The sequence below is a fragment of the Narcine bancroftii genome, chromosome 13, assembly GCF_036971445.1.
Source record: "Narcine bancroftii isolate sNarBan1 chromosome 13, sNarBan1.hap1, whole genome shotgun sequence".
NCBI lineage: Eukaryota > Metazoa > Chordata > Chondrichthyes > Torpediniformes > Narcinidae > Narcine > Narcine bancroftii.
In genome coordinates, this window is record NC_091481.1 from 64,058,430 (window position 1) to 64,084,144 (window position 25,715).

Here is a 25,715-nt window from a genome sequence, read left to right on the forward strand (position 1 = left end):
CACCCAACCCCTCTCCTCCCTCGACTCCCCCGCACTTCTCACCGCTTTGGAAAAGCAGCCAACTTGTTGGAAGGCTCTTCCCACCCTGGCCACACTCTCTTCAGGGAAAGAAGCTGTCCTTGAATCTGGCGGGGCGTGATTCGCGAGTGTGAGGTCACACCCCACCAGATTCTAGGACAGTTTCTTTCCTGCTGTTAACAGGCTCCTGAATTAACCTCACGTGAATAAAACTGCAAAAACACAATGCTGGAGAAACTCAGCAGGACATACTTTACATAGCACAGATAGATACATAATCAAGGGTTTCGGCCTGAAGGATTATGTATCTTTATCTTTGCTATGTAAAGTATGCTGAGTGAACTGGGAATTCACGATTGATGTGTGGTCCTAAGGTCTGGCTCCTCCCCCGACTCAACCCCCACATATCCTGGATCCTCACCAAAACCCCAGTTCAGTCCAAAGACTATTGTGCGTTATTCTTACTGAATAAAAGCATGTTGTATTCTTTCAGGTCTTGAGTGCTCTCAGTCGCGCTGCAGTGACCTGCTGAGTTTCTCCAGTATTCGTTTGACAACAACCACTGCATCTCCAGATTTTCATGTTTCACTCCATTAGTAAAACAGTGTTCCCTTTGTTCTGTTCTAACTGATCTCCCTCTGTAACTCTGTACTGTGTTTTTAACTGTTGTACTGTGTATGAGTTGACAAGATGAACTGCTCGCAAATGAACTTGATTGCTGTACTCAGCAGATGTGACAATAAAGAACTTTGAACTGGAGAATCTATTTTAAAACAATAGCAGCAGCATCATGTCTGTTCGAATGTATTTTTGATCACAAGTTTGAGAACATCACAAAACTGTCATTGGTCCATCGAGGAAGCAACTACCTTGCTCATGTACTTCAATGGGCAACTAAAACTCAGCCGCATTGTTTTGTGCCTAGAGTCGCACATAGGCAGATTTCTTTCTCTGAACAATGCATTAACAACATGAAGTTTTATCACAATCCAGTGGTTTCTTGGTTAGCAGATTATTTTTGGGTTGAACTCCAGACGTATTTCATGACTGGCGTTTAAATCCCTACTGTCATGGTGGGATTTGAGTTTGCACCTCTGGATCCTACTTCAGTAATTTAACCTGCCATTTGACCTTGTTCTATAAAGGCATGGAGCCCATCCAGAATGCGCATAGATTGTGTGGCGCAAGATCAGTCAGGGGCACAGAACAGAGACCTTTCATGTGGAAACACCTGGCTCACATCACACGTAGGAATACAACCACCCCCCCATCCCTTTTCTCTGCTGCATCATGGAATGAGGCCGTTTGGCCCATTGAGGGCAGGCTAGCTCTGTGCAAGAGCAATCCAGCTACTTACCCATCTCTCCTCAGGGTAAATTGCAGCCTCTTTCCTTTAGTGGAGGTATTGGCTATAATCATTTAATAACTCTTTGCCTGGACCTCTGTTGTGGCACAAACCATGGTTCCTCTTTCCCAATCTACTCCAGTCAGTTCATCTTATTGTGATTTGAAAACTCTTTATAGTAAAGAGTTTTATATATATACCCAGAGCTCTTACATGGAGATCACATTGCAACAGGCTCCAAGGAAATTCTCTTTTCTTTAAAATAAAAATCGGAAAGATATTAACAATCTTTGTTCTACCAACAGAGCCCAGCTCACTCATATTGCACTGACACTTCTAATACACTGCAGGTAGAATCTGGGCTCAACTCAAATTTGTCTTTGTGTCCCATTTCTCTCCCTCTGCCCCCTCCTGACTACAACCTGGGCCAATATTGAGCCATGTCTTGGTCGCCTCCGGGAACCTGAACTGGCACCGACACTCCAGGGGAGATGAGTCCTGTGGGGGGGGAAGCAAAACAGGTAAAAAATAAAATCAGGCTGGTCGTCACAGAAACAAAAAGTGCTGGAAATGCTCAGCACATCGAGAAGCACCAATGAAGAGGGAAACGAGAGATTCATAACCCTTCAGGAAATGTCACCTGACCCTGCTGTGTGAAAAAATGTCATTTTCTTAATGACAGTGGGGATTTCAATTTAAATTTAGTCATACAACAGGGTAACAGGCCACTTCGGGCCACAAGTCTGTGCCGCCCAACTGACCTACAAGCCCCGGTAGGTTTTGAAAGGTGGGATGAAACCGGAGCCCCCGGGGAAAGCCCACGTAGCCATGGGGAGAACGTACAAACTCCTCACAGACAGCGCGGGATTCGAACACCAGTCTCGATCGCTGGCGCTGTTAACGCAGTGGGGATTTAAATTTAAATCATTTCAAATTTAGTGCAGGAACGTCTAAGGGAAATGTCAGACAGGAAGTTCTTTTTTTTTTGTGCACACACAGGCTGATCGGTGCCAGAGGTGGTGGTAGAGGCTGGAACCAATTCCTTCATGACTGCAATCTTTTATTCCGTAAAAACACACAGAAACTCAGCTGATCACACAGCACCCATAGGAGGTAAAAATATATTACCGACATTTCGGGCCTGAGCCCTTACTCAAGGTATAAGCAAAAAGCAGGGATATTTTTATTTAAAAATTATATTTTTTTTGCTGGAACAAAGCACAAAAATTTTATTTTGGTGTCACTCTCTTTGATGATGTCACCTGGTACGGTCTGTGCCCCCCTAGTGAAGCCAGTGAGGGGAGACCAGAACTAGCCTCAAGATTCAGGGGAGTAGATTTAGGACAGAGTTGAGGAGGAACTGCTTTTCCCAGAGGGTGGTGAATCTGTGGAATTCACTGCCCACCGGTGACGGTTGTGTGTGTGTGTGTGTGTGTGTGTGTGTGTGTGTGTGTGTGTGTGTGTGTGTGTGTGTGTGTGTGTGTGTGTGTGTGTGTGTGTGTGTGTGTGTGTGTGTGTGTGTGTGTGTGCGTGTGCGCGTGCCTGCATGTGTGTGTGGATTTAAGACAAGGTTGGATAGATTTTTACATTGTCAGGGAATTAAGGGATATGGGGAAAACTCAGGTGAGTGGAGATGAATTTCTCATCAGATCAGTCATAATCTCTTTAAATGGCGGAACAGGCTTGACGGGCCAGATGGCCGACTCCTGCTGCTATTTCTATGTTCTTATGTTCTTATTACACTCGCCCCTCACTGTTGGACAGGATATGAGATTGGCTTATGTATTTGGGTGTTGAGGGGGTCTGATATTCACGTGACAAGAACTTTACCAATGGGCCACTAATTAGCCACAGGAGGATAGGGGTGGGAGTACTGTCATTGATGAGTTTGGTTGTTCGGGTGAACAGTACAGAACATACTGTGGTGATTCCACTATTGCACATGTGACATGACCTTTCCTGGTTGACCCTGCTCTCAATGGCTGGCTCGTGACTCCTCCCACAAGCTTCTGCCCCAGTTCGAGTCCAGGTCAGTGTGAGCAACCCACACAGGGATGCTGTCTATCTCTTGCCTTCCGTTTCGATGACTTCAGTCTTTGTGCAATTGATCATGCATCACGTACGTGATGCTTTCCACAGTGGAGTAGCACGCTGACTCGGACTACTTTCATTCATGGACAACATTCACCGCCAGTACAAATTCACACTCCTGCCTGACTGCTAACGTCCGCATCACTTACACGTTCTTGGGCCTCACCTGTAGAGGAGGCTCCTGTGGTAGCCAGGGGCTGGGAGCTCAGGTGTGGCTGCATGTGGGGAGGTGTGTACGTGTCATAGTTCCTCACGGTCACAGAAGGGCTGGTCGGTATCATGCAGGAGTAAGAGGAGGTTTGACTTGGAACTGGATGGACAGGTTGCTGAAAGAAAAGAGACAGCAAAATATTTGCTTTAAAGCCCAACCATGGTAAGTCAAAAATTCATTATCATTCAAAATGTTTGAATCAAGTCACAGAGCCGCCGTTAAATGGAACCTAAATAAGCAAAAGGCTTGGTGGGAGAGAAAATATGGGAGAGTGTCAGTGCAGAGGGAGCACTGCATCAGGAGGTATTCAGTTGAGAGGGAGAAAAGAACAGAAAGAGAAGGTAAGAGTTGGCAACGATCAAGTTATTCAATCTTTGGAAGTAAAACACGAAAGTCGACAGACACCGCGGTTGAAGTAAAAGCACAAAACTGGAGAAACTCAGCAGGTCAAACTGTGCAGCATAGCCATCATTTCGGGCTTCGACAGTCCTATGCTTTCCCAGAGTCTGTAACCCAGTGGTTCTCAACCTTTTTCTTCTCACTCACATCCCACCTTCAGTAATCCCACTGCCATCGGTGTTCTGTGATTAGTAAGGGATTGCTGAAGGTGGGATGTGAGTGGGAAGAAAAAGTTGGAAAACCACTGTTTTAATCGTCCCTAATTGACTCGTTATGTGCATGGTCTCAGAACTCCAAAGGAAATGGGCCAATGACAAATTTTTCCCAAGCAAAATATTTCAGTAACAATTGAGTCTAGAGCAGATTCTCAACCTTCCCTTCCCACCCACATCCCACCTTAAGCCATTCGGATTTACATATGGGCTGAGCGGGCAGCAGCCCGGGGCCTCATAATCGAGAGGGGACCTCAGACTCCTGCCTAAAAAAAAATTTAAACTTACCATTAATTTTATTCCATTTGTAACTATAAAAATCAGGGGTGTACCTCGGCCAAAATAATATGTAAGCACAAAGCCAGAATTCAGGAATGCGTTGATGGGAGTGCCGAACGCACTTACCCTTGATTTTACTATCTAGGCCCAGTGGCTTAGTAACTTTAAACAGTTACGCAAGTTTTCTCGTGGGATTTTCCCGCACGGCCGATTCTCAACTTGCAGGAATTCTGAATCCCCCAATCGCACATGCTGGTGAGAGCAATGCGATTGCTGACTAGCGATATAGTGTGCGTTTCGAGGACAATTGAGGATTCTTTTATTGTCAATCACAATAAGATTTAATTTTGGCTTTTTGTCAAAATAGTGAGGAGGAAGCGATGTGAAAGTGGTGCTAGCAAACGAAAGCGACAGGAAGAAATAGTGAAGCATTTAATGCCATTCACATCATATGGCTTTGTAGAGCAGCCCTGCCTAATCCCTCAGATACAGACAAGGAGACTATACTTGAGCAATATGAAGAACCACCGGTTTATATAGGAGCCCGGCCTCCCAAGAACTTCAAAAACTGGTGTCAGTAACTACGAGTGCAGAAACATCTGGAGAAAGTGACAATGAAGTGGCAGGACCTACAAGCCAAAGAATTAATGGGCGAAAGATCATTTTCTAGACTAAAAAGGGATTAAGAATGATCTACAGTCAACAATGTCCCAAGTTCTGTTAGGAAGTTTTGAAACTGCCATTCCTCGCTTGTTGCTGTCAGATTTTCAATTAGAATTTGTTAAGTTGCCTTTAGTAATAGCAAGGAAATGTGGTGCTTTAACATGGAAATCTGATGGTTCATTAACATTAGATAGATGACACGCTTAGATTCAAAGTTGCGTCCCATTAGAAAAAAATACATATAATTTAAGGGATAAATATTCTTTATTTTTGCAAATTTAGAGTCTGTGCTGGAATAATGAAATTAAAATTATAAAATCTTTATTTTTCCCAATCAGTGAAGTTTTCCCTGAAGGTATAATGATTTTATGATGTCTCTGAGGTCTCAGTGTCAACTAATGCAACCAGAATTGATCAATTGCAATCGTTTTATATGAAATATTATGTATTTTAGTTTTGGGATTAGATTAATTTTAGATGGGTCAATAGGAGTTTTAGTTTTTAATTGTAGTAGGTAGGTTTTTTTTAGATTTTCTATCTAGTATCAACATATATTTGTTAACACTCTCTATGATATTATTTTGGTACATTATTGTCAATTATTTCATCATAAAATATTTTTATAAAATGTCCTAAGATCGATTCTCTGCATAGAAAATGAGAAACTGCAACTTATTCATTTTAATTGGTAAGTTTGCATCCAAAAAAGCTCGAAGGAAACTGTTCTGACTTTGTATATTGTGCAATGTTGAAACATAGCTACGAATGTTCTGCATCTGAGGGATTATATAGGGCTGCTCTAAAACCCATATGACCTGGTATGACGTGAAAATTTATTCCATACTTTAGTAAACATTAACAGTTATAAATTTATAAACAATCTTTTTATCAACGCTAAAATTTCAGCAGGTTCTACTTTCATTGAGTAGATAAAGAAGGGAACGAGGTTTTGTTTCACATGATCAGATGCTGTTTGGGCCTCCTGAGGTCTCCTAGCCCAGGGCTTCCAATTGCGTTAACCCGGCACTTCCAGAAGGGCCTGTTACCATGCTGAACGCCTCAGAAATTTTTAAAAATTAAAAACTGAAAGGTCAAAGCAAGGTTCAAAGAAACAAACCAGCTTGGCCAGGGTAGGGCGTAATTGGTTATTGAAGCTGAGCGTGAAACACGCTTCTCAGTCAAGGTGGTCAAAGGCTAAAGAGGGAAAATGAAAGAGGGACTAAAGAGAGAGCCAAAGAGAAGGTAAAGATTGGAGAAATGGATAGAACAAAGAGGGAATGGAGAGCATAAGCAACGGAGAGAGAAAGAGAAAATGAAGGTGAGAAAAAGAGAGGAGATAGAACGGGGAGAGTACAGTAAAACTCCTGGTATCCGGTACCTATGTAGATTGGTAGATGCCGGATAAGTGAATCTTACAGTTGCTTGAGGTTGTATGTTGCATGATTGATGAACAATGGCGAGGCACGCCAATTTTAAACCTGTAATTTTAACCTATTTATTTTCCCGGGAATTATTTGGCCGGTTGCTTGAATTTTGGATAACAGGGGTTTTACTGTAAGTGCATCTACAACTGTGACACAGAAATGTCAAAAGGCTCTCAGTCCTATCCAGAAGCATCAATTGTGGAATTGGTGGTCCTCTGTGAAGCTGTTCAGTTTGATTTGTTGTCCTGTCTGAACAAAGACCCTTCCTGTCCCCAACCTCCCACCGTTAATGCCAGCAGAAAATTATCCAGTTTGAAAGAGCTAATATTTTAGGCACCGGACCTCACCAAAAGCGGCGACAAGGAGGTGTCGAAGCCACCCCATGAGGTGCCTGGAGTGGCCCTTTGAAGGGCCGGAGCGGCGCTCCAGTGAGCTCCGCCCTGATTGTCAGTCATTTGGCCTGTTTCTTCAAGTTTCACTTCCAAGTGAATAAAGCTTCCCTTTACAGAACACGTGGTTAACTCAGTCATTCAACAGGGCCATGGTCGTAACTTAATTATCTGGCACATTCCTCATCATTAGAGAGGCCACAGTGTCTCAATTAGTTTCTAGGGAACATTCACATCCTTAAAATATCCAAAAGCAGGTCACAAGCAAGTACCGTATATACTTGTGTAATCAATACCATGTAATAGTTGACCCCCCGCCCCACCTTTATTGTCCCAAAAATCATGTGTTTTTGTATGATCCGTGGAAAACTCAACTCCCCCTCTGTTTTTGGCTCTGACCATCCATCCATCCATGCTCCTGATGCCCTGGCCACGCACACGGATCCTCGCCCTGGTCACCTCCCCACCAGAGCTCCTGACTGCCCGCACTCCCGGTTCCCTGGCGCTCAGCTCATCCAAGCTCCCAGCGCCTCGAACGCGGACTTACCACCCTGCCTCAGCCATCCGAGCTCCTGCCGCCTTGAACATTCCGGGTACTTACTGCGGGCAAAAGTGTGACCTGAGTAAAAGTCGACCTCCCCCTCCACCAAATTTGACCCCAAAAAAATTGGCCCAAAAATTTGACAATTACCGGTGAACAAATCAGCAGTTAGAATTTTGGACAAAATATAGGAGAAACCACAAAACTGGAAACACGCAGATGATGGAATCTGGAGCAAAACAGAATCTTGCTGGAGGAACCATCATGTCAAGCAGTATCAGTGGGAGACTAGATGTTAATATCCCTTATTGCACTTGCTGCCTAGATTCTGCGGGGCAGCCAAGTGAGTGGTGGCATCTTCTGGGTTATCAAGTGGACACCCTCCCTCCTCAGTGTTTCGCTGATAGACTCACGACACCTCCGGAGGGTTCAGCAGTGAATCTCGGCCTCACCCCCCTGTAGAGCTCGTCGAAAGAACCAAAGACTTGTTGATCCAAACCAAGGCTTTTATTAGCAAAAGACAGGTGCTCTTCACAGGTGGCCGACCAGTCCAGAATGATCCGACCTGGCTAGGGACACAACCCTTTAAGGCCCAGACAGTAGGCGTGGCTAAGCTCTCAGCCAATCGCTGTAAGCACAGTCATTACACTCTAGATACTGTAACTATATACATTGGTGATAGGTCTGTACTATCACATTCACCCCTTCTTGGAGAACTGACCCTGGGGTGGAAGGGCTGAAGAGGGAGAAGGGAAGGAAAAAAAAACGAGGGAGAGAATGAACGGAAGGGGTGGGTTAAGGACTGTAGCGATCAGGGGGTCTGACCATCCAGCGTGACCGCCGTGGTGCCGGGATTGGGGTCGCTGGAGTGGTGTCGCCAGCTGGCTCGTCGGGTGCGATCACTCCTTTGCTCAATTCCCCAGCCGTGTTGTTGGCAGGGTGGCCCGGGTCATTGGGGTGCTGTTGGTCCTTCTGTTCGGCACAGGGCTTGGGGAATAAGGAGTTGGGGAAGGTTGGGTTGGGGGGGTTGCTGGGCCTACCGCGTCCTGAGCTAGATCCCGCACCGAAACAGTGTCCTCCCGCCCGTCTGGGAACTCAACGTGGGCGTAATGCGGGTTCGCGTGGAGTAGAGTCACTCGGTCGACCAAGGGGTCGTTTTTGGAGTGCCGGACATGGCGTCGCAGAAGGACGGGGCCAGGGACAGTGAGCCAGGCCGGTACAGTGGTTCCTGATTCGGATTTCCTTGGGAAAAGGAACATCCTTTTGTGCGGGGTGGCATTTGTTGTGGTACACAGGAGGAAACGGATAGAGTGTAAGGCACTAGTGAGAACCTCCTGCCAGTGAGAGGTGGGGAGACCTTTAGACCGGAGAGCCAGTGTAACCGCTCTCCAGATGGTGGCATTCTCCCTCTCGACCTGGCCGTTACCGCGTGGGTTATAGCTGGTGGTCCTGCTTGAAGCGATACCACACTCCAGAAGGTACTGTTGCAGCTCTGCACTCATGAATGAGGACCCCTATCACTGTGGATGGAATTGGGGTACCCGAAAATGGCAAAGATACTATGAAGGGCCTGTATCACTGAGGTGGCGGTGGTATCTGGGTAGGGCACAGCAAACAGGAAGCGGGAGTATTCGTCGATGGCCTTAAGGATGTAGTTATTATGGTTGGTCAATGGTAGGGGCCCCTTAAAGTCTACGCTAAGACACTCGAAGGGGCGGGTGGCTTTGATAACGTGGGAGTCCCCCGGACGGAAGAAGTGGGGCTTGTATTCAGCGCACACCAAACAGGCTCGGGTAATGGAGCGAATCTCCTTGACTGTGTAGGGTAGGTTGCGCGCCTTCACAAAGTGGGCAAACCTAGTGACCCCTGGATGACAGAGCGCCTCAAGGAGTTTCTGTAGTCTGTCCATCTATACGCTGGTGCACGTCTCCCTGGAGAGCGCGTCAGGCGGGTCGTTGAGCTTACCAGGCTGGTACAGGATGTCATAGACAAAGGTGGAGAGTTCGATTCTCCATCTGGCGATTTTGTCGTTTTTTTTATCTTACCTTGCTGGGTGTTGCTGAACATGAAGGAGACCGCGCGTTGATCAGTCAACAGTGTAAAGCACCTCCCAGCGAGGTAATGTCTCCAACGACGCACCGCTTCATCTATGGCCTGGGCCTCCTTCTTGACCGAGGAGTGTCTACTCTCTGAACCTTGGAGGGTTCTGGAGAAGAAGGCTACAGGCCGACCGGCCTGGTTCAAGGTGGTGGCCAGGGCGAAGTCAGATGCATCGCTCTCGACTTGAAATGGGACAAACTCATCGATCGCATGCAGCTTTGCAGTGGCGATGTCAGATTTGATTCGATCGAAAGCCGCTCTGGCTTCGGTCGAGAGGGAAAAGGAGGTGGTCTTGATAAGAGGATGCGCCTTGTCAGCGTAGTGTGGAACCCATTGTGCGTAATATGAGAAAAAGCTCAGGCAGCGTTTGAGCGCTTTCTGGGTATGGGGGGGTGGGGTAAGTCAATTAGGGGACGCATGCGGTCAGGATCTGGCATCACTACCCCGTTCTCCACCACGCAACCTAGAATCGCGAGTCGTGTGGTCCGGAAGACACACTTGTCAAGATTGTAGGTAAGGTTCAGCCGAACGGCAGTTTGAAGAAATTTGTCTAGGTTAGTGTCGTGGACCTGCGCGTCGTGGCTGCAGATGGTGACATTGTTCAGATACGGGAAGGTAGCAGTTAGCCCGTTCTGGTCCACCATCCGGTCCATTTCCCGCTGAAAGACCGCGACACCATTCGTGACCCGGAATGGTACCCTGAGAAATTGATATAGCCGCCCATTCGCTTCGAAGGCCGTGAATGGTCGGTCCTCACAGCGGATTGGGAGCTGGTGGTAGGCCGAACATAGGTCAATGGTGGAGAATATGCGGTATTGGGCGATCTGGTTCACCACATCCGTGATGCGTGGCAGGGGGTACACATCCAGAAGCATGAAGCGGTTAATGGTCTGGCTATAGTCGACCACCATCTGTAGCTTTTCCCCATTCTTGACAACCACCACCTGGGCTCCCCAGGGACTTGAACTAGGTTCGATGATGCCCTGCAGCAATCTACGCACCTCACTCCTAATGAATTGCCTGTTTTCGTAACTATATTGCCGACTTTTGGTGGCAACAGGCTTCCAGCCAGGGGTGAGGTTTATGAAGAGTGCTGGTGTGGCAATCCGGAGTGTGGAAAGGCCGCAGGAGTGGCCCCGGGGCACGGGGGCGGGTTGCTCGGGTGCTTCAGGGGTGGGGCAATGGCAGACCGAGAGGGGAGTGTGGGGTCCCCCAAAGTGTAGGGACACCGTTCAAAACTGACACTGAAAGTCTCATCCCAGCAACACTGGGGCGCACAATTAGGGAAGGATGAATAATTTGAAGTGGGTGACCGTTAGGCCCTGTACTTCCAGCGTGGTGATGCAATACCCTTTTATCCCGGTCGAGTGCGACCTCGTCGCTAATGAGATCCTCTGGGTAGTGGGGATAATGTCAAATCCTCAACGGAGGGCCAGATCTGGCCGGATAAAACCGTCAGTTGACCCAGAGTCAAATAAGCAATTGGTGTAGTGTCCATGCACTTTAATCAGATCCATTGCTTTAGTGAGAGGATGAGAGCATTGCTGGTTTAGTGTTATAGAAGCAGCCACTGATCCTGTTGACAGGGGAGTTCCGCGTGTTGATGTCACGCAACGGGATGATATCATAGACGCAGTCAGCGCTGGAGGAGCAGGTTGGAGGTACTCCCGGAGGTGCTGTTGTGGCGGCGTCGGCGGATGAACGGTAAGTAGTGGGGGTTTTTGCTCGCGGTTGGCGGAGGGTAGATTGTCAGTCGCGGCAGTCGGGCCCCAGCGGTCGTCAGCGATGGACGCTAGGGCAAGTACCTGGTCGGTCGTGGTGGCCGCACCGGCGGCGGCGTGGGCAGTGGCAGCAGGGGAGTGAGCAGCTGTAGCGGTAGCGTCGTCTCCGGGGTTGACTGTGGCAGCGGCAGCAGCAGGGGTAGCGTCGGCCCCAGGGGTGGTCGTGGCCGTGGCAATAGCGGGCTCTACAGTCGGGACCGAGGCCGGGTCGAGTGTTCCGCACGGGGGCGAGAGGCAGGCCAACACCATGGTTGTGAGGGTGGGCTGCCCCTTCCGGGTTCGGCGTCTCCGTGATGTCAGGCGTTGCGGTGCAGGGGAACCCTCGCTCTCATTGGACGAGAGCTCTGGGGAAGAAGAGTTTGAATGGGATAGTGGCGGTTGGGCTTCACACGAGGCACTGTGTTTGCTGGTGGCCATTTTAGACCTACAGACTGCAGCTGTTTTTAAGGCACTTCTGGCACCTGGCTTTTCTTGCTGGGCACTGGGACCTGCTGTGCTTGTCCCTCCCGCAGAAATAACATTTTGGGTTCACAGGGGGCAGTGTAGCAGCAGCCGACAGGCCGTCAGTGTCTCGGGGGGTGGTAGGGTAGAAGGGCACTCTACTCACATCAGAACGAGGGGTCCAGTCCCGAGATAACTCATTTGACTTTAAGGCTGCATCCTCCATTGTGATTGCAATCCGGGCCACGACCTCTAGTTTTTCTACCCCTTGTTCGAGCAAGCGCAGCCTCACTTCGTTCGATCGGAGCCCGGCCACAAAGGCATCCCGGACGAGATCGTTTGTGATCTCGGCAGCAGTTTTGTCCACACAGTTACAGTCCTTGCCCAATGCCTTTAATACTTGTAAATATGCCCTGCTGGACTTGCCGGGCTGTTGCTTCCTCGACACAAGCACGAGCCGGGCATGAACTCTGTTCATTGGTTGATTGTACAGTTCTTTCAGTACCTTTATGGCTACGGTGTAAGTGGTCTCATCTCGTAGACTCTCAAGGACACCATAGACAGCAATGCTGTTAGACGCTGGTTATCCTCCTCTACCTGAATGAATCTCAGGAAGTTTTCAAAGTTCAACAGCCAGAACTTAAAGGCTTTGAAGGCTGTAGCTGACTGTGGGTCGATGTCAAGTTTTTCTGGCCGAGTCAGACGCTCCACCCCTTTCAAAAAAAATTCTTTTTTGCTAATAAAATTGTAGAGCTCGTCGAAAGAACCAAAGACTTGTTGATCCAAACCAAGGCTTTTATTAGCAAAAGACAGGAGCTCTTCACAGGTGGCCGACCAGTCCGGAATGAACCGACCTGGCTAGGGACACAACCCTTTAAGGCCCAGACAGTAGGCGTGGGTAAGCTCTCATCCAATCGCTGTAAGCACAGTCATTACACTCTAGATACTGTAACTATATACATTGGTGATAGGTCTGTACTATCACACCCCCTAGATGCCAATCACTCTCTTGGGGGCCCAGATGGAATCCTTTCTCTTCGTTCTTTCTACCCCTTTCAGCAACTCTGGAGAGATCTTTGGCTGCTTGTCGGTGTATCTTTCCTCGCACTCCCATTTCCCGGAGTAGCCTTGATGTCGATGAGGCTACAAATCCCCTGCAGCCGACTTCAACCGGTCGGATCCTTGCCTTCCAGCCACGTTGCTGCACGTCAGCTGCAAGCTTAGCATACCTCAGTTTCTCGCACTCCGAAGCCTCCTGCAAAGCATCCTCCCAGGGCGGTGTAAACTCGATGATGTAAACAAGATGAGTGAGGCCGACCACAGCACAAGGTCTAGTCTGAGGTTTGTTCCCGCAATTTCATTTGGGAAGCAGAGCCTCTGGCCTAAGTCTGCTGCCATCTTCCTACCACGTGCCCAGCATATCTGCCCGGAGACTGACCTTGATGAGGCGATTCGGGCCAGAACCCTTCGTCAAGTCTTGATGAAGGGCTCCGTCCAGAAATATTGGCCTTTCTTTCTCTTCCACTGATGCTGAGTTCTTCCAGCAGGATGTGTTTTGGGTGTTTTCAGCAATGCTGGACATCGAGAAAACCCCCCAGAACTGTGCCAATGGATCTTTCTCTGGTTGAATTGAAATTTAGACATACAGCACAGTATAACAGCCCATTTCAGTCCTCGAGCCCATGTCTCCCAAACACACCCAATTGACCTACAACCCCTGGTATGTTCCGAACGGTGGGAGGAAACTGGAGTTCCAGAAGGAAACCCACGTAGACACAGGAAGAACGTGCAAACGCCTTCCAGACAGCCCAGTCCCAATTGTTGGTGCTGTAAAACAGCATTGCACTAACTACGATGTAACCGTGCCCCTCCCCATCCCAGACATGTGTAACTTGAAGAAGGGCTCAGGCCTGAAACATTGGTTATATATCTTTACCTCCTATGGACGATTGTGAAACAATAAGTTTAATGAAAATGCTTAACAAAGCGTTAATGGATTAGGTGAGAAAATAGAGTAGCTGCTTGCAAGATGGTGGGAACATAACTGCTTTCTTAACATGACCATCTCTGTGCCATAGTGAGATAACTCCATAGGAACGTCAATCTTTGGCTTGGCTTCGCGGACGAAGATTTATGGAGGGGTAAAGTCCACGTCAGCTGCAGGCTCGTTTGTGGCTGACAAGTCTGATGCGGGACAGGCAGACACGGTTGCAGCGGTTGCAAGGGAAAATTGGTGGGTTGGGGTTGGGTGTTGGGTTTTCCTCCTTTGATTTTTGACAGTGAGGTGGGCTCTGCGGTCTTCTTCAAAGGAGGTTGCTGCCCGCCAAACTGTGAGGCGCCAAGATGCACGGTTTGAGGCGATATCAGCCCACTGGCGGTGGTCAATGTGGCAGGCACCAAGAGCTTTCTTTAAGCAGTCCTTGTACCTCTTCTTTGGTGCACCTCTGTCTCGGTGGCCAGTGGAGAGCTCACCATATAACACGATCTTGGGAAGGCGATGGTCCTCCATTCTGGAGACGTGACCTACCCAGCGCAGTTTGATCTTCAACAGCGTGGATTCGATGCTGTTGGCCTCTGCCATCTCGAGTAATTCGATGTTGGAGATGAAGTCGCTCCAATGAATGTTGAGGATGGAGCGGCGACAACGCTGGTGGAAGCGTTCTAGGAGCTGTAGGTGATGCCGGTAAACGACCCATGATTCAGAGCCGAACGTGAGTGTGGGTATGACAACAGTTCTGTATACGCTAATCTTTGTGAGGTTTTTCAGTTGGTTGTTTTTCCAGACTCTTTTGTGTAGTCTTCCAAAGGCGCTATTTGCCTTAGCGAGTCTGTTGTCTATCTCGTTGTCGATCCTTGCATCCGATGAAATGGTGCAGCCGAGATAGGTAAACTGGTTGACCGTTTTGAGTTTTGAGTGCCCGATGGAGATGTGGGGGGACTGGTAGTCATGGTGAGGAGCTGGCTGATGGAGGACCTCAGTTTTCTTCAGGCTGACTTCCAGGCCAAACATTTTGGCAGTTTCCGCAAAACAGGACGTCAAGCGCCGAACAGCTGGCTCTGAATGGACAACTAAAGCGGCATCGTCTGCAAAGAGTAGTTCACGGACAAGTTACTCTTGTGTCTTGGTGTGAGCTTGCAGGCGCCTCAGATGGAAGAGACTGCCATCCGTGCGGTACCGGATGTAAACAGCGTCTTCATTGCACCTTGAGTAAAGGACAATCTGACATTTCCCAGACATTTCTAGACACCACGTGTTATTGTAACCACAAAATTCCTAGGTGTGTGAAACTTGTAAGGATCCCATGAACCCCCCCCCCGCCCAAAATGCGTATAAAAGTGCAATGAACATTCCAGTGCTTTGAGTGGGGGGGGTTCAATGTCGAGAACGCGTTTCTAAACTCCTTCCTCACTCCCACTAGCGTTAACAAGGCTGAATAAAGAAACGTTTAATTGGTTCTGCTGTTTTCTGCTGTTTGTTTTATTACAGCGCGGGCTGGCTTTAACGTGATTGTAAGACCTGCTGAGTTCCTCCAGGATTCTTGTGTTTTCATTGAAATCACAATGTCTGCTGACTTTCGTGTTTCACTGTAGGCTTGGTTTAATCCCGTTCTGAACCTCTGATGAAGAAGTGCTCCCTTTACAGCACTGAGATGCACTAAATGCCAGAGCGCTACCTAGACGTCCCATCCCTCTTGCATGAGCTACCAAACAAGTTCCGCTGGCTTTGGTCACAGTGCGCTGACATGCTGGTACACCTTACCTGAAGTGGGAGATTATTTGCCATGGCAAAGGATGGCATTGGGGGAAGACTGCTGTAACTGTTGGTCAGAGAGGCTTCATTTCTGCTCATTATTGGACCTGCAGGGGAAGGGAGGGAGAATACCATCAGTAGAGCTGCACCATGGTTGACTTAGCCCAGAGTTGGCCCAGTTTTCCCCACGTGGTATAGGGACAAAGTCACCTCCTCACGTCCAGACACCATGCAGGCAGTGACCAAAGTGTTCCAGTACTTCAGAACATAAGAAAAAGGAGCAGGAGTCTGCATCCAGCCCATCACGCCTGCTCCGCCATTCAACAAGATCACAGCTGATCTGATGAGAGGCTAACCTCCACCCACCTGCCCTTTCCCCATATCCCTTAATTCCCCAACTATGTGAAAATCTACGCCACCATGTCTTAAATATATTAACTGGGTCGCCTCCACTGCTTCAATGGGCAGCGAATTCCACAGATTCCCCACTCTCTGGGAAAAGCAGTTCCTCCACATCTCCATCTAAATCTACTACCCTGATTCTTGAGGCTGGTCTCCCCCACCGATGTAAACAACTTACCTACCTCTATCATTTCTACCTCTGCCTTTTATAATTTTATACTTTTCTATAAGATCCTCTCTCATTCTTCTAAATTCCAGTGAGTACAGTCCCAGACTCCTCATAGGCCAACCCCCTCATCCTTGGAATCAACCTGGTGAACCTCCTCTGCACCACCTCCAAAGCCAGTACATCCTTCCTCAAGTAAGGAGGCCAGAACTGCATTCAGTGCTCCAGATATGGCCTCACTAGTACCTTGTACAGTTGCAGCATAACCTCCCCATTCTTAAATTCAATGCCGTGAGCAATGAAGACCAATGCTCCATTTTCCCACTTACATGGAGAGTTTGGTGGATAAGATTGTGATGACCCAAAGGCAAATAATTGCCCTTTCCACGTCCATTTGGCCATGGTTCTCTGGGTCCCCAGCACTTCCTTAACATCAAGGGTTTGAGATGACTTCTTTCCAATTTATTTCACCTCCACCTGGAATTTGGAAATCATTTATTTCTCAATTTTTCACAGAGTGGAAAACGTGATCCAGGACAGGCCCAAACCTGAATCCCAGGAACATGACGGTAGTGGAGAGAGAATGGTTGATGATGCGTGCAGTTCTCCTTACTTGGTATCAGACGCTGATTCTCAACCTTGACCTCTGTTCACCCACAAACCAACTGAAGTGTTCCTTTACTCCAAACCCACAGACCCCCTTTAGGGAGGGGGTGTTGATTAGTTCCAGCCCCTTTTCTGGACCACCGATGGAATTTTTGTTTTGTTTTGAAGGGAAATTTCTTTGGAAGATTCCCATTTGTTTATTTCTAGTCCTCAAACTTACCTTATTTCTATCTTACTTGTTTATCCTGACAGTACTGTACATACATGTGTAATAGTTGATACGGTGTAAAAGTCAACACCCCCATTTTTGGGGCCCAACCCACCCACCCATCTGAGCTCACGACGATCCAATCACGGACAATCACCTAGGCCCTGGCCACCCACCCATCCAAGCTCCCAATGCCCCGACTGCACACTTAACACCCAGTCCCAGATACCTGCCCATCTGAACTCCCGATGCCCTGAATGATGGCAGGTACTTACTGTGGTTAAAAGTAATATGCATGTAATCGTCAATCCCCTAACCTTTACCCTCAAAATTGGTCCACAAAATTCAGCTATCACACCCATATATACAGTAATCCGTCCTTGCTGCATCGCCACAGACCACCTACAACAACCTGTAGATCACCAGTGAACCACTGGCCACAACATGACAAACACTCTGATACAGGGTGGGTGGGGGGTAATGTGGCTGGTAGGTTACTGACGGACGGATCCTTGGGATATGTAAAGGGCAGGGCTGGGTTGGTGAATGACAAAATACAAATACAAAGCAGGCCCCTGAACCCAGCGAGAGCCAGTCAGTCAGCAGAGAGGGAGCACATTGGTCAATCTCATGATCAGCTGGTCCCAGCAAAACACCAATGGCCAAACATCAGTTTTAGAGAAAAATATTGTCCAGGACACATGGAAGAGGCACTCTGCTCTGCTTTGGCACGGAGCCATCAGAATCTTTTCTGTCCGACAGAGCAGATTGGTCTTTGTCTTAACATCTCTCCAAGAGTCTTACACCATGGAAACAGTCCCTTTGACCCTTCTTGCAACCAGAATGTTACACCCATACTAGTCCCATGCCTGCATCTTGCCCACATCCCCCAAACCCATCCTATCCATTTATCTTCCTTACAGTTTGGAGAGATTAATGATAGTACAAGTTATAAATGAGCCACCCAGAGACAGAAGTTCCATGTGCTTCATGTTCACCTCCCTCCCTTTACTCATTTTACTCCAGCTGTCAGGACCTGAAGGTCCACCTGTGGCAATGACCTGAGGTGGTGGGCTGTGGCATGGCCTGGTAGAGAGACGGCGAGAAGCTGCTGTTGATGGGGATGTGGCTGGGCCCGTTGCACGCCTGCCTCCGCTGGTTGCGAAGCTTCTCTTCCCTTCTCCACTTGGCTCGTCGATTTGAGAACCACACCTAGAGGAGGAAAAAAAAGAGAGAAACAGGGACAAGGGCCCAGAGGGCAGTCAAGTGTGGCAGTCTTTAAGGTCACAGGTTCCCCTCCAAGCTGCAAATAGATGGCTGATCCTTCATTGTTCCTGGGTCAAGACTGCAGCAGGTCGAGGGGCTGCTTTCCCAAGAGATAGACGTAAAGGGCTTTATTGGATACCAACCCAGATCACAAAAAAACAAACTTTAAAAAATAGTTCTAAGAAATGACATATTTTGACAGCAAAAATTTTGTTAAATTTGCTCGGTTATAAAGGGAGATGGCCAGGAGTCATTTATAAAATAGGTTAATCCAAAAAGGAATAGCAGATATATGAAATGTCCTTCACTGCTTCTCAAAACACCTGGGAGACAAAAAGATATTTCTAAAGCGGGATCATTAGATGATGCTAAGCTTCATCTGGATCTACCATTCTCAATGGGGGGAGCCTGGCACCCTGGTTTAGAAAATGTTTGGAACAAAATCCTTCAAAACTTGATTCTTGTTCAAATTAGAGCCTTGCCCTTTAACTGCTCTGTTCGGGTCATCTCAAGTCGATGTCATTTTACTGAGTCCAACTCAAAACCGAATTTTACCCTTTACTCCATTGATGGCCAGATGTGCAATTTCGATTAAATGGAAAAATAATCCTCCACCTACACATACACAGTGATATTATGTCTTGTTTAAGTTTAGGAAAAAAATTAGATATGCCATTAAAGAGTCAAACATTAACTTCCAAAAGACCACTTAGGGACAATTATCATAATCTAAAGAATTCGGGTTGTCCTGAAGCTTTGGTGCTTTGCTGTCCTTCTCCAGGTTGTTGTCACGTGACTCCTACGTGTCAGCTTTTAATCTTGCTTAGGGGTTCTGAATTATAAGGTTTTATATTTTTATTTTTTAATTGTACATTACAATATATAACTGTACTGTTCAATTTTGCATATTATAAATATCAATAAAAATACTTTTAAAAAGGGTGTAAGGTGGCAGTGCCAGATTTGAACCTGGGTCCCTGGCATTGTAATAGTGTTGTGCCAACCACTACACCCAATTGTTGTGACTCCGTGGGAATGTTATGTAGCTGCTCAATCTTGCCCACCATTCATGGTTTATTACTGATTTTTTTTTACTCCCTCAACACATCTACCTTCAGAAAACTCAATGACAGCATTCATTTGTTTAATGTAGACATACAGCACGGTAACAGGCCCTTCTGGCCCGTGAGCTCGTGCCACGCTAAATACAACTAATTGTCCTACACCCCCTAGTACAATTTGAATGGTGGGAGAAAACCGGAGCGCCGGAGGAAACCCACGCAGACACGGGGAGAACGTGCAAACTCTTCACAGACAGCGCGGGATTAATCACAGCACAACCCTCAGTAGCTCAGATCGAAAGGAGACCTCACTAGAAACCCGAGGTTCCTTTATGTCTTATACCGATCCTCCCGTCTCTATTCAGTTTACCTGTATTCGGGCTTCTGGCAAATCGATTTTGGCTGCTAGTCTTTCCCTGGCAAAGACATCAGGATAGTGCGTGCGTTCAAATTCTTTAAGAAGAAATGCAAAGAAATAAGTTTATAATGCGCCTTGCTGGGAAGTTGCTGGCTATCAACACGAGAGAGGACGAGGAAAGGTCATTTAACTCTGGGACTCATCTCCCCACTGATCCCACCATCCTGCTTTAGTCCAGGAATGGCACTGAAGAATTGGTGGTCAACGCCCTGAGAGCCAAACTATTGAATTAAATTGTGTGTTTTTTGTCATGTGTACCAAAATGCAGTGAAAAGCTTTGTTTTGCGTTCTATCCAGGCAAGTCAACCCATTCTTCAGAACAGATTGGAAAAATGCAGAGTTTAATGTTTCAGAGAAAAGATTCAGTTAAAACAGTGCAAGAGCATTTTATTTATGAGAGGTTTGTTCAATAATGTATATACTCGTGTAATAGTCGAGATTAGGGGACTAATTTTTAGGGTAAGATTTAGGGGGTCTACTATTATATGCATACTACTTTTGTCATGATAAGTACCTGCATTGTTCAGGACATTGGGAGGATAGATGGTAAATCCATGTTTGGGGCATCGGGATCTCAAATGGGTGGACGGCCAGACTGTCGGGAGCTCTGGTGGGTGGACGGCTGGGGTCTGGGCGAGAGATGGCTGTCAGGGCATCGTGAGTGTTGGTGGGTGGGCAGCCTGGGCTATAAATGGGGGGGAGGGGGTGTTGACTTTTATATGTGACATATGGGGGGGAAAAGAGATTTGGGGGTCAAATATAGGGGGTTTACGCAGTATCGACTATTGCACCTTTAATCTGGTGGCACACATTTTCAAACTCAGATCATAGACTCATCGTCTATGATCACAGGCCCTTCAGCCCAACATCCTTGCTAACCCAGTGGTCCATCTGTTTGGTCCATATCTCTCTAAACTTGTTGTATCCATGTACCAGCACAAATGTCTTTTAAATCTCATAAAGTCTCTTCCCACTCACCACGGCCTGTGTCAAGAAATTACCCCTCAGATCCCTTTTAAATCTTTCCATTCAACCCTCAAACCAGTGGTTCACAACCTTTTTTCCTCACTCACATACCACCTTAAAAAATCCCTTACTAATCAGAGCATCTGTGGCATCCAGAGCTCCCAACGCCCTGTTCGTGGATCCACGCTCTAGCCACTCACCCACTGCAGCTCCTGATGCCCCAACCATGGATTCTCGACCCGGCCACCCGCCCACCGGAGTTCCTGACATCCCAACCCGAAAACCCTCGCCTTGACCACAAACGCCCGCCACAGCTGACTGCCTATCTGACACCCTGAACTCATTAGGCAATTGTTTAGAGAAACACAATTCCCTCCTTTTGTAAATATGGGGTGGGTGGGGGAAGAGAAATCTGGTGTCTAGAGCTAGTCTCAATGTGACTGCAGATTCACTAACAGAGTCGACACTGCAGTACCTTTCTCCAAAGCCTCAATCTGATCCTGTGTGAAGGAGGTACGGTTTCGCTGGAGTTTCCTCTTCAGCTGAAGTCGGATCTGAGACTCATCAGGATCTTCTCCATTGATTCCACTACCACTTTCACCTCTGACCTCCAGCTGTTGGCAGCTGTCTGCTTTTGAACAAAAAGACCACAAGAGTCAATGCCAAGAGTCAACTTAGCGGTTGATTTAAACCAGTGGTTCTCAACCTTTGTTTTTCCACTCACATACCACCTTAAGTAATTCCTTACCAACCACAGAGCACCTACAGTATATGGCATAGGATGCCCATCAGTGCTCTGTGGTTGGTAAGGGATTACTTAAGGTGGTGTGTGAGTGGAAAAAAGAAGGTTGAGTACTGTTGTTGTTGACATATAGAGAGTCCCCGGGTTACGAACAAGATCCGTTCCTTGTCTGTCTTTAAGTTGAATTTATAGATAAGTCAGAACAGGTACATTTGGTTCTTACTTAGCATCCGTTAGTCAAAAGCTTGCCTTAGTACTGTAAAAAAAAATTAAAGAAACAGTTCTTAAATCAATTTAGACCGAAAAAAAAATCACGATTAAAGTTAACACTTACTCTCATTCCGTCGATGTCTTGTGGCATTCATGAGGTAACATTATGCACATAGATGAACTGGGGGGGACAATTTTTTCATTTGTACGAGTTGTCCATAAGCTGGACCTTTGTAACCCGGGGATTCCCTGTATATATTGATCCAATCACAAAGAAGGTTCGCCTGTGCCTCTACTTTGTGAGGTGTTTGAGGAGATTCAGTAGGTCACTGAAGACTCTGGTAACCTTCTCGCGGAGAGCATTCTGGCTGGTTGCATCACAGCGCCAACTCTCAGGACAAGAATAAACTCCAGAGGGTTGTTTCCTCAGCCTGTGACATCACGGGCACCAGACTTCACTCCATCGAGGACATCAACAAGAGGCGGTGTCTTAAAAAAGCAGCCCCTATCCTCAAAGGACCCCCCCCCCACCACCACCACCCAGCCCACACCCTCTTCATTGAGCTACCATCAGGAAAAAGGTACAGGAGCCTAAAGATGAGTACTCAGTGGTACAAGGACAGCTTCTTCCCTCCCACCATCAGATTCCTGAATGATCAATGAACCAAAGACACTATCTCACTTCACTTGCACTATTATTGATATTTTTTATATAATAATGTTGTAAGATGGTTATAATATGAATATTTGCTCTCTGATCCCGTCACCAATGCCGAATTCCATGACTTGTTCATGACAATAAATTCTGATTCGGATATTGTCCAGGGCTCTGGAGACCTTACCCTAGCTAGGAGCCCATCCACGAAGAAGACGCACAACACTGACCACTTCTCTCTCCATGGTTGCTGCCTGACATGCAGAGTTGTTTCTAGCCTTTTCTGTTTTTGCTCCAAATTTCCAACATTTGAATTTTTTTGTTTTTCACCTGCATTCTGCAATGTAACCTCGATTGCATTTGAATGGACTTGTGATAGACATTTCCTTTACAATTACACTGGACAACAATTTTTTTTCAAAAGGTTTGCTTCCTGAAAACAAACTGGGGATTATGATGGAGAGCTTCAAGCCGAATACAAAGATATGTTCAGGTTTGTTGTATCATGTAGGGAGTTGGAGAAACATTAACTTTGATTGAATTTAGCATGTTTAATCGCATCACTTCAACCGACCTAAATATGTTTTGCCACTGATTTTTGTTTGGACTCAGCATCTGATGCCACTCGTGTCAGTGTCCAATGATAGAATGCCAGCGTCGATGGATTCTGGTTGCCGTGACACCGTTTTTCTATGGTCACAACGTCCCAGTGAAACCTTTCACTGTGTTCGTCACCAACGGCACCAAGATCAGCAGGGAAGAAGTATGAGTGCAAATGCAGAAAGTGAATTTTGGTTTTGTATGCTTGAAGCAAGTTAAAAATATAACAGAAAATCACAAAAATAAGTTATATCTGAAAAACAGTACGATATAGAAAAATTTTAAGGTGGATTTCGTGATCCATAAAATACACCCAAAAGTGTTCAGGAAGCAAAATCTTTATTGCCCAGTATTACTGGGAATGGGTTCAGACCTCTGAGGGTGAAGCACACAGTCTCTCTCTCTCTCTCTCTCTCTCTCTCTCTCTCTCTCTCTCTCTCTCTCTCTCCTCTCTCTCTCTCTCTCTCTCTCTATACGCATAGCTGCCTCAGTTGAGGTTTGTTTCTCTGGAACGAACTTCAAACCCACTGAACAATAGCTGACACACAACATGCCAGGGAGAAGCAGTGACTGAGACCAAGGTCCAGCAACTGATGACTAAGGAGGTGTCCATTACAGCAGAGGATGGTAAAACGACCAATTCCACCCTTTCCACAGGCAGCAAAGAAAATTCATGTCACAGGAGCTCACTCAATCTATCACTTTTTTCCAAAAGTAAATTTTATTCACAATAAATCTATATCCAAAGGAAATCCGTGAAGCCTTCTTGCATCCTATAAGTATATTCATTTATACATTCCATTACTGTGCATCGTTACATTAATCCTCTGATTTGCTACCTAGAACCATGACCACAACTGTGGCCCTTTGTCATTTCTTTCTTTCCTCTACATTGTTTGAGATGCTACCCTCCAAGTCAGATCCTTCCTGTACAACCGGACCATCACCCACCAAGCATATTGTCTCCGAAATGAACATGGTGGATTGGAGACTGTTGCCCACCTCTTTGCTGAATTCAGCTTCACAGAGTGTGCAAAGTCAAGGGCCCTTTCATCCCCGGCTGCAACTCTGTTCCTGGGGATGCACGCATCCGGAACTCCCAGAAGACCATCAACTCAGGGAAAGAGGCACTTTGGTCTGCTGTGAAACCTGCTGGTCTTTCAGCACACGGAGATGTCGGTGCAGGAGTCCTGCCGTCTGGCACCTTCCAGGCTGCAGGGGTACATGCTGAAGGACGTGCTGAGGCTTGGCACAGCCATTGAGAGGGCAGTGTGGGGAAGGACCGCAGTCAAGAGTCCTCCCATAGCTGGGCGTTGAGGGCCTGAGACTGAGGGGAAGGCCCTCGAACAACAGAGGGGGAGAAGCAACAGTGTACCACAGGGGAGCCAATGGTGTATTTAGAGATCAAATGTACTTTGATGGGAATGCATAGATATGATTGACACTATGCATGCGAAAAGACTGAATGGTTTTCTTTTTTGTAAATAATTTATTGCGAATTAAGTATATTTTTGGAAAATAGAAGTTTGTGGGGCTTCCCCTCTGGTCCCAGCCCCTCAATGTCTGCTTATGACCATAAGACATAGGAGCAGAAACAGGCTATTCAGCCCATCAAGTCTGTCGCACCATTCAATCATGGGCTTTGAGCCAACCCCACAAAGTCCTCACCTTGGCTACACCAAGCCTCAGCATGCCCCCATCAATCTATCATGTCCATTTGCTTGCCATCTATATCAGTGATCTGGAGGATAATGAGGTAACTTGGATCAGCAAGTTTGCAGATGACACTAAAACTGGAGGCATTGTGGACGGCAAAGAAAGTTTTCAAAGCTTGTAAATGGATCTGGTCCAGCTGGAAACATGGGCTGCAAAAATGGCAGATGGAATTTAATACAGACAAGTGTGAGGTGTTGCATTTTGGAAGGACAAACCAAGAAAGGACACACGCAGTGAATGGTTGGGCACTGAGGAATGTGGTAAAACAGAGGGATCTGGGATACAGATACATAATTCCCTGAAAGTGGCATCAAAAGTGTATAAGGTTGTAAAGAGAGCTTTTGCTATATTGGCCATAAATCAAAGTATTGAGTATAGGAGTTGGGATGTTATGGTAAAGTTATATAAGACATTAGTGAGGCCAAATTTGAAGGATTGTGTGCAGTTTTGATCACCTAACTACAGGAAAGATATCAATAAGATAGAAAGAGTGCAGAGAAGGTTTACTAGGATGTTGCCTGGACTTCAGGAACTGAGTTACAGGTAAAGGTTAAACAGGTTAGGACTATTCCCTTGAGCGCAGAAGAATGAAGGAAGATTTGATAGAGATATTTAAAATGATGAGTAAATGGAGATAGGGTTATTCCTCTGAGGGTAGGTGAGATACCACATGATTCAAGAGTGAAAGGGGAAGCAACAGTACATGCAATTTGGGCATGTGAGAAAGTGGAAAAGTTTTGGGAAGATCTAAATCAGGTATTAAATAAAATCACAAAAAGCAACAAACCAAAAAATCCAGAGATCTTCCTTCTAAGTAATATAAGAAGTAAAGAACTTGGACTCGATTTGGATGGAACACAAAAAAGATTTATTATTATAGCCTTAGCTGTAGCAAAAAAATGTATGTCAACCTGGAAATTAGAAGATAGCCTGAGAATACAACAATGGTACATAGAAATGAATAAATGTATTCCATTGGAAAAAATAACATATAATTTAAGAAATAACATCACAGTATTCGAACAAATTTGGGAACCGTATATGGAACACAACA

The 25,715-nt window shown here is 46.6% G+C and overlaps 1 protein-coding gene across 1 annotated transcript; it reads right to left on the minus strand.

The window, feature by feature from the left end:
* Positions 1–45: 45 nt before the first annotated feature.
* On the minus strand, positions 46–21,845 carry LOC138748049 (paired box protein Pax-6-like). The gene is made up of 7 exons (XM_069907745.1): positions 21,815–21,845; positions 21,214–21,369; positions 19,725–19,807; positions 18,089–18,239; positions 15,655–15,752; positions 3,621–3,780; positions 46–1,861 (listed from the first exon to the last, which is right to left on the minus strand). Exons 1-7 carry the CDS (start codon positions 21,843–21,845, stop codon positions 1,779–1,781), a joined length of 762 nt encoding a protein of 253 aa, XP_069763846.1. The 3' UTR covers positions 46–1,778.
* Positions 21,846–25,715: the final 3,870 nt, after the last annotated feature.

Excerpts from the sequence above, each read along its gene's own strand:
- LOC138748049 (XM_069907745.1), bottom strand. The coding sequence starts at position 21,845 with ATGAATGCCACAAGACATCGACGGAATGAGA. Across the intron at positions 15,753-18,088 it reads GCCACAGCCCACCACCTCAG|GTCCAATAATGAGCAGAAAT; the intron begins GTCATTGCCACA and ends CTTCCCCTGCAG. Across the intron at positions 1,862-3,620 it reads CACAGGAGCCTCCTCTACAG|GACTCATCTCCCCTGGAGTG; the intron begins GTGAGGCCCAAG and ends CCCCCCCCACAG.